The 8,522-nt window shown below is 38.8% G+C and overlaps 2 protein-coding genes across 3 annotated transcripts; one reads left to right on the forward strand and one right to left on the reverse strand.

The window, feature by feature from the left end:
* Window positions 1–1,966, forward strand: gmfg (glia maturation factor, gamma). Its single transcript, XM_041047268.1, has 7 exons — window positions 1–130; window positions 554–650; window positions 777–826; window positions 911–960; window positions 1,080–1,162; window positions 1,334–1,407; window positions 1,777–1,966. The coding sequence occupies exons 1-7, from the start codon at window positions 128–130 to the stop codon at window positions 1,846–1,848; spliced, it is 429 nt and encodes a 142-aa protein (XP_040903202.1). The 5' UTR covers window positions 1–127; the 3' UTR covers window positions 1,849–1,966.
* A 242-nt stretch (window positions 1,967–2,208) lies between these two features.
* Window positions 2,209–7,440, reverse strand: paf1 (PAF1 homolog, Paf1/RNA polymerase II complex component). 2 transcript variants are annotated; one of them, XM_041047265.1, is made up of 14 exons: window positions 7,195–7,440; window positions 6,302–6,331; window positions 6,086–6,178; window positions 5,866–5,987; window positions 5,694–5,760; window positions 5,512–5,613; window positions 5,313–5,418; window positions 4,893–4,961; window positions 4,519–4,622; window positions 4,310–4,426; window positions 4,039–4,167; window positions 3,657–3,762; window positions 3,104–3,188; window positions 2,209–2,959 (listed from the first exon to the last, which is right to left on the reverse strand). In XM_041047265.1, the coding sequence occupies exons 1-14, from the start codon at window positions 7,239–7,241 to the stop codon at window positions 2,529–2,531; spliced, it is 1,608 nt and encodes a 535-aa protein (XP_040903199.1). In that variant the 5' UTR covers window positions 7,242–7,440; the 3' UTR covers window positions 2,209–2,528. The 2 variants fall into 2 exon arrangements, with proteins under 2 accessions (XP_040903199.1, XP_040903198.1); XM_041047264.1 differs by having other exon boundaries at window positions 6,302–6,334; window positions 7,195–7,439.
* Window positions 7,441–8,522: the final 1,082 nt, after the last annotated feature.

Consider the following 8,522-nt stretch of genomic DNA (forward strand, 5'->3'; position numbering starts at 1 on the left):
TCCTCCCCTCTTAAGGAGGTTCTCATGACAGTCTTGAGAGTAGCTGCCAGTCTGTCACAGACTAAGTGGAGTTTCAGCAAGGCGGTGTGATCCCGAAGACAGGAAGGCAGAACAGAATCCTTTGAGAATGGTAGGTGAAACTGATGCAATTGTTTGAAACATTTTGTTTTTCTGTTGAAATTTACCAGATTTGATGAACTGTCATTCAAATGCACTTGTCTATATAGATTTTTTTTTTTTACCATATTATTGCAATACAAGCCGACCATCCCCCACACCCTTTCATACAGGAAACTACAAGCTTGCATATTGCAGCACAAACATTTCCTGCCCTCAATATGTCAGAATAGTGTTATAAATGTTTAATGAATCTATGCAAGGTGGATAGAGACTTTAGCATCTGAACAGATCAAGCACGTCTCTTACCCTTTTTGTTTCTATTTGTGGCCTGTCGAACCAGTCCACTTAACTTCATAAGAAGAAGAGGAACATGAGGATATTTAAATATTTCTTAAACTGACACAGTTTGAGTAATATTTTTGCCATTTTGCAGTCAAGCTCTCTGGTTGTGTGTGAAGTGGATGAAAGTCTGAAAGCTAAACTGAAAAAGTTTAGATTTCGAAAAGAGACCAACAATGCTGCCATACTGAGTAAGTAACAAATCTCCCCTCTAATTTATAACATAATCACTACAAATTCAAATCTCATGTAAATATTGGTGCATCAACAAATATAAGACTGAAGCAAAAGCCTAAATAATGACTCTTATTTCTTAGTGAAAATAGACATGGAGAAACAACTTGTTATTCTTGAGGAGGAATATGAGGCAAGTAAAAGTGTTGTAATTTTTCTCTTTTTAGGTGATTTCATTCAGAGTTGAAAGTCCCTTAGACTCAAATTTGTCTTTCAGAACATCTCACTGGATGAGCTGAGAGACGAACTTCCAGAGCGGCAGCCCAGATATCCACACTGAATTTCTTGGGAATATAGAAAATTCTCAAATTAACACAAAATACATTTGAAAATGATGCGTTTATACAGTAAAAGTCAACATTTTGAGTTCCTTAACAACAGTGCACATTCATTGTCTACAGCTACAAGTATGTCCATGATGATGGTAGAGTGTCTTACCCTCTGTGTTTCATATTCTCCAGCCCAATGGGTAAGTAATCAACTTATCAGAAATCAAAACCAATCCCTCACCGTAGATTTAAATATTGTTTGAAAAATAACTAAACTGCCAATTTATGAATTTGGCATCAGCTGGATTTACTGTTGTTTGACTGGTCAAGTCACAGAATCCATTGAGAAAATGTCAGTTTCATTTTAACAGGATGTAAGCCAGAGCAACAGATGATGTATGCAGGCAGCAAGAATCAACTGGTCCAAGCTGCAGAGCTCACAAAGGTAATTATATAAAAATGTGACCTATATTTTAATCTTAGTAAAAAACCCTCTAAACTAAACTCAGTTTACTTTTAAATTGTATTTATTGTTAAGAGAAGCACCTTTTCAGGTAAATCTGTCAAATATATACTGAACCTACAGGAATCTTTTTTCAAACCCCTACCTGACAGATGTGTTCATGAGAATCACATTAAAATTTGGTGACTTTGGTGGTGATTTGGTGAATATATTTTGAGATTATTATTCAATCAAGACAAAACTTGATTGAATAAAAAATTCACTTTAAGTTGATACCTGCACTTGTTCTGCAAGTTATTCATACTTTTAATGTTGCGTCTGAATGTGACATTCTCTGCTTTACTCTATGAGGTCTTTGAAACAAGAAACGCTGATGACTTGACAGAGGAATGGCTGAAGAACCAACTGGCATTTTTTCGCTGAACATGCAACTCCCTTACCTCCTGTACTTTCAGTCTTTTTCTTTGTGAAATGCATCCCTCCATTTTAATTTCAACTGTTTTGTATGCTATTGCTATTAAATGATCTATGATATACGCAATCATGTTTTGTCAGTTTTGCATTGAAACCATATTCATTGGACATGTAGACAACCCCCCCCCCCATATTTTCCAACAGAAGTCTGAATGGAGCATCAACTAGACAAATCAAATATTTTATCATTTCAAAATGGAGCACAAACAGTCCTGTACTTCTTAAACTGAAATAAGAGACTACATTTATTGGATAGCTTATAGGTTCCCTAAATTTGTTAAAGAAGGAAAAACAACAACCTTTGTCCACTGAGTTTCTTACAAAATCTTACCTGCAATTTATTAACTTTTTCCAAGCTGTAACACAATGACATGTCAAAAGCTGAGAGAACAAAGACATTTTTATATGATCCTGTATTGAATATCTGACAGACAAAAACAAAGGAATGGTGTACAAATACCTAATGATGCTTGAGCTAAATCTAAAAACTGGACTGAAGGGATCTGTCCCCTGTCCAAAACCAATGAGTATCTCGCTCACAAATTTCATTCATTTGAATTCATCGCTGTTTAGAGCTGAACATACAGATAGGATATACGGCCCTCACCATGCTGTCCAGATCACAGATCTCATTCACTGTCACTGGCATCACTGGATTCTGAGCCTCTCTCACTTCCACTTCCACTCTGAGCCCGGGTCTCTGAATGGTCACTGCTGCGATCGCTGTGTGCTGGGGACGCACTGCGACTCCTGCTGCCTCCTCTGTTCCCTCCCTCGTCCTCACTTCCACTGCCCTCGTCCCCGCTGCTCCTGGCCGAGTTCTTCTGCTCGTTGTCGTCACTGTCATCGTCACTTCCAAAGATCTCTTCCTCGTCTCGCATCTCTCTGGTTCTCTCCTCTCCACTTTCGCTTCCACTGCCACTTGCTTTCCTCCTTCTCTTCCCTCTGTCCTCATCCTCTTCGTCATCTTCTCCTCTTTGTTCTCGGTCATCATCCTCCCTCTCGGATTCACTACCAGAGTTCTCTGCCTCACTGCTGCTGCCCTTCTCTTTCTCATCACCTGGAGACAATGATTCAAGTATCACACAGAGCAAAGGGTAAATGATTTAGCAGACACACCGACATTACCGTAGTGTAGCAAGTCGCCAATTCAGTAAAAATGAAGTGATGAGAACTGCAGTGACAGAGGATAAAAGAAACTGACCGGAGTCCTGCATGTCTTTATCCATGTCCATGTCTTCCTCTTCATCTTCTGGCTCATGGTTCTCCAGCTGAGCTTTACGTGCTTCCTAAGAATCACAACGAAGGGAATCATCAGCCATTAGTAAAAAAAGGACCAATAAAGAATGCGAGCTTATAGCTGTTGCTAAAAAATAAAAAAATACTGTGGTTGCTTTTGTTTTTGCTTTGTGATTACAACTACTTTGTTCAGTAGCTGTAATGTGTGATAGAATAACCAATGCTATTTGGGCAATGTCACACCTCTAATCTGTGATACACAAACTTTTTAAAACTTCCGTAATATTCTTTAAAACAACTACAGTATGATGTATTATAATAAATAGTACCTTTTAGTTCCATAAAAATAATAATTTATTACAATTCACTTATCATAACTCAAAGTTACACTATCATCAACCCACAAACGACTGTCCAGTGAGTGGTCCAGAGGCATCATTACATGCTCAAAAGCCCCGAAAGTTAAAAAGGCAAGTGTACTGTTGATATGACAACGGGAAAGTGACAAGCACACTCACCTGAGCTTCAAGCTCTTTCTCGTTCATCTCTCTGTGCTTACACACCAGCACAGCGTTTGTGGTTGACTGTGCTCCAGCCTTGGCTCTTCTCTTGCTCAGGCGCACCCTGCAGGACAGACGAAAGGTTGTCAGAGGACAAGGCCGAACAGTTTCCCATGAAAGTCCCAAAAATCACTGGTGGTGGTGATGCTTGTTTCGTGTGGTGTTACCCACGTGCAACACCAAACTTTCTAAAGCATGGCTATCTACACTTTCAAACCTTCACTTAATTGCTTAATCTAAACACACTGGCTACAATTATTCCTGTAAAAAAACATTTCTCTTTTTCCTCATGTTGAGGTGCAAATAAAAAAACAGATCTCTTCTCTGATCAATGATTTACCTTGTCTCGAGCTCATTGTAGTAAACACCATCTCCATCTCTGAAGATAAAGAAGTAGTTCTCCTCATAGCCCTTGCTGGCTTTGTTCTTGACGTTCCAGTTGTACTCCCTGGCTATCTTGTAATCATACCTGAAACACAGAAAATAAAATGTGTTTTTACAAATAATAAAAGCACAATATGATACAACTTAGAGCAAGCAAAGTAACAAGATAATTTTTAAATGCATCAAAAAAGATGCAGGATTTTTTTTGATGTTGATGCTTTACTTACAGATCCTCAGGCATATAATCCAAGCCCTCCTCTGAGTCTCTCTTGCGCTTGCGAAGTGTGTCTTCATTGGGCAGGAAGTAAGCCACAAACTGATTTCCTTCCTCATCCATCATACCTCTGTATTCAAGAGACACGAAATCTAAATTAGTATTTATGCAAAAATACTAGAGTTGCTACACACGTCCACACAATGGACATTTTGTAGACACCTGATCATGGCCTGAGACATCATTTCCACTCCTGCTGGTCCTGATATGTCTTTAGGTGCAGGATCAGAGTCAAAGATGACCTGAGCACATGGGTTGATCCACATCTGAGGAAAGAGAAAGTGTATACAAGGAGGTGTATACAAAAGTGCCAGTTAAAGTACCATAAACTGACAACAAAATACAAGGCATTTGGGCAAAGACAGATTTTTACCCTTACATGCAAGTTTGCTGTATTTTTACCGTGAAGTGTTTATTATTTTTCCCCTCATTGCACTTCTCCACTACAGTGCATATGGCATGTCATTTGAAATCATCCACACAGACACCAAAGGTCATTAAACTGAGTGAAATTATTTGTTAAGTAGCGAGCTCACCTTGAAGTCAGGGAACACAGGCAGTATCTCCACAGGGGTAACTCTGGGTTTACTGTAGTGCTGTGCAATCTGGAGAGAAACAACAGCAGAATGTTTACAAAGCATAGCTCATTTTTCAAATACCTCACCATTTTGCCCATTTTGGATAATGTGCTGATCTGTATCTGACAACTGACCATTATCAACAGTATTCCACTGTACTGAGCACCTCTACAGCCATAGCAGAGAGAGGAGAATGTTTTAATCATTCTAATAGTTGCAGACATTTTCGCACAGTGCCCATAAGTGGAGCTGCAAGCCCATGAAGTCTTTCAATAGCCAGTGTGAAACTACTGTCCATGTTACTCTTTGTACTGCTTCATATATAAAGGATGTTAAACAACAAAAGGATCTGGCCAGCATGGTAATGTGCTCCCTCACCGATTTCTGTGCATCCTCAAATGTCTTCTCAATAGCAGAAATCTGGCTGTCTCTGTCCTTGTAGATTTCTTCTTCTGTGAACTGTTGTTTGACAGATACACCGATCCTAAACACAAAACATACCTAGGTTACACACCCATTAAATCATAGATCTCTCTACTATTAGGTGATTTTGAGGTAAAAGTATTAAATAACTTACTTGACTTCCACTTTTTCATTGGAGACTCCATATCTGTTAAACTCTGTAGAAATATATTCTGTTTTCCTCATCCATGGGACCACTTTGGCATGCTGCTGTGACCTTAGAGAGAATAAAATAAAAGGTGTAAACCAAACATCTCTGCATAAATTTACATCAAGCTGCCCATATAGCAGACTTACCTCTTTGAACTGGATGGAGCCTGGATGTCTTCTTCCAACAGTTTTTCATCAGCGGGATCCAACAATACTGACAATTTAAAAGATCATTTCAGTCTACACATACATTCGATAGAGATGGTCTTTGAATAAATGTATATTAGAATTTGGCATGTGATAACAACAGAAGACTTACTGTTGGGGTCTATGCGGTAGGTGTCTGGGTTGATGAGGTCAATGGTGACCCCGAGGTCTGGCTCAGTCAGGAGCTCATGCTTGTGCTGCTTCTCTAGAGACGTGGCTTTATACTGTACAAACCTGCCACAGCAAAAAGACAAATGTTAAGATGTATCTGTGTTTATAAGTCTTTACTTCACGGTCAGTGAATGTAGAGACAAACTGGTGTCTGTATTTACCTGTGCTGATCAAATGGATATGTGATGAATTTGGGATCAAAAGGGATGTCGGGCAAGCTGTTGCAGTACTTCACACGACAGACAACTCCTGACCTGTTGTGGGCACAGAAGTAATTCAGTTGTGGTTAACCAGTCATTTTCACATACCTCACCGAAGAAGCCTAATTTACTTACAGTACATGACAGCAAATACAAAACAGTGGTAAATCCACTCACCTCTCTGGGACAGTTCTGTGAGAGGACGGTCTACTGAAAGAGAAAGCAGTCTGTCAAAACTTTTACCATCTCTCATAAACTACAGTTAAACTGAAAACCTTCCATAATGTCCTACTGTGTTATTCTCAGTGCTTGGATGGACAGATAATGTTACACGTTGTTATACTGAGAGTCACTGAAGAAACCACGTATCTCTACTGCTCGCATACCACTGAAGAACTACACCTTTGTGTTTATTCCCTTTTTGCAAATATTCTTCATTTACTGAGTGAACAAAGCTGTTGCATTGAGTTAAATAAGACTGTTCTGCTGTACGTGATAATGCGGTCAATGAATGTTGCATTTAACTGGTACCATTAAAATAAAACGTAAAATACATACTGGTGCACTGTGGAGTGAATCCATAATATCTTTAGAGAAGAGTGAAATGTTCTTTATCCTTTTCTGTGCATTAGTTAATTAACTTCACGCTGACTCCAGGTGCTTGTTTCCGTCAACTTACAGACGTAGCTGCTAGCATTTAGACGGGCTAACCTTGGCTAGCTTACACTACCACTAACACAAAGTCAGCCGTTTTATTTGTCTCAACTGTACGTTACAACAACTGTACGGAATGACCCAATTCACTTATCTAAGTTAGTTAACTGACGCTAATTGATAGGATTATTTACCTTCGCAAGCATGTTAGCATAAGTTAACTTGACGTTGAGCTTGCTGGTGTACTTAGCTAGCAAAGTGGCACTGTTAGCCAACGTTGTACACAAATAAAAACTGAGAAACGTAATGAACGTTACGGACTCAAAGTTGGTTTAACATTAACGTTAATTTTAAAAAAAAAGTCAAATGCAGAGATCCAGCTGGGTTAAGAAACTTATAAAAGCATTTTTAACTACCTGTGTCCGTCCTCTCGTTGAGCTTGAGTCTGAATCGTTGGAGCCATGTTTATGACAAACTGCTCACAACTGAAAGCGAAGATCTTTGATTGCACAAATAATCAACAAAAACACGCCTGCTATTAACCGAAACACTTGGCACAAACAAAATTAGATACAACTGTTAAAAATAACTTCCATCACAATGCATTTTTATTTTGTCCCAGCAGAATAGGATGACGACCCGGTGGTGCATCTGAGTCCCAGCTCTGAACAGGATTCGCTTTGTTTGTGAGCGACCCCTACTGGCCTGGCATGTGAGGTACTGGGCCTGGTGTAATATATTCAGCAAAACCTATGAGCAAAACTCGTGCTTAAAAATACTTCCCGTTTATTTAGCGTACAAAACAAGACTGATATTCTCTGTCTCAGTTACAAAGGGAGACCAAATTTATCTGCTGGTCTTGTTCAAATGCAAAACCTTTAAGAAAGAGAGGGAATACAAAAATGTCTGGCAGACCAATAATCTTACAGGCTTGCAAAGAGGTACATATTTTTAAAGTATAATTTCACTTTTATTTCATTTAAGGGATATAACATTGACATACTGTTTCAAGAGAGAGGATTCCCATATGATATGCTCTTACCACTATCACTTTTCTCTCTTTAGACACACACACACACACACACACACAATTCTTTGTTTCTCAGTTCTGACAAAAAAAACCAAAACATCTTAACACATGGTTCACTCCCAGGGCTTTTAGTGTTATCTTGTGATCTTAATCAGCAGATGGAGTGTTTGCACTTGTGACCTCAGTATAAAGTGTCAATCAAGTAATAACAGGTGGTCTCACATCGGAATAGAGATACACGACAACTGAGCAAAATCCATCCACTGATAAAGGCCACAAGATGAAGCTGAAAGCTCTGGAAAATTTCCAATAAGTGGACAAAGCAGACGTATTTCCAATGTTAATAATGAATCTTCACACTCAAATAATGTTGTTCTTGTTTCCAGTTTACTGTAGGTACTACTGTGGATGAAGTTTCTTAGGGTGAAAAATATAAAAATCCTTTATCAAATTATGAACTCTTAATAGCCATTTGTCTATTGGGTTGAGACCTGTGCCCTTAAAACTCAAGTACCACTTCCAAAATTCAAAATTAGCTCCTTGTTAAATGTTGCGCCCTCACACAAACACCAAAATATCTGATAATTGTTAATAACATTCATATGCCTACATTATAACAGATTTACTGCAATCTGATATTTAAAACACAAATTTAGCTGCGGGCAGCAACTGTAGTTGCATAGAACGGTAGCAAGATCAAAATATCATCTCAGT

This window comes from Toxotes jaculatrix, chromosome 9 (assembly GCF_017976425.1).
Source record: "Toxotes jaculatrix isolate fToxJac2 chromosome 9, fToxJac2.pri, whole genome shotgun sequence".
In the NCBI taxonomy this organism is placed as follows: Eukaryota; Metazoa; Chordata; class Actinopteri; family Toxotidae; genus Toxotes; species Toxotes jaculatrix.

Excerpts from the sequence above, each read along its gene's own strand:
- gmfg (XM_041047268.1), top strand. Across the intron at positions 827-910 it reads TTCTTGAGGAGGAATATGAG|AACATCTCACTGGATGAGCT; the intron begins GCAAGTAAAAGT and ends TTTGTCTTTCAG. Across the intron at positions 1,408-1,776 it reads AAGCTGCAGAGCTCACAAAG|GTCTTTGAAACAAGAAACGC; the intron begins GTAATTATATAA and ends TTACTCTATGAG.
- paf1 (XM_041047264.1), bottom strand. The coding sequence starts at position 7,241 with ATGGCTCCAACGATTCAGACTCAAGCTCAACGAGAGGACGGACACAG. Across the intron at positions 5,419-5,511 it reads AATGAAAAAGTGGAAGTCAA|GATCGGTGTATCTGTCAAAC; the intron begins GTAAGTTATTTA and ends TTTTGTGTTTAG. Across the intron at positions 4,962-5,312 it reads TTGAGGATGCACAGAAATCG|ATTGCACAGCACTACAGTAA; the intron begins GTGAGGGAGCAC and ends GTTTCTCTCCAG.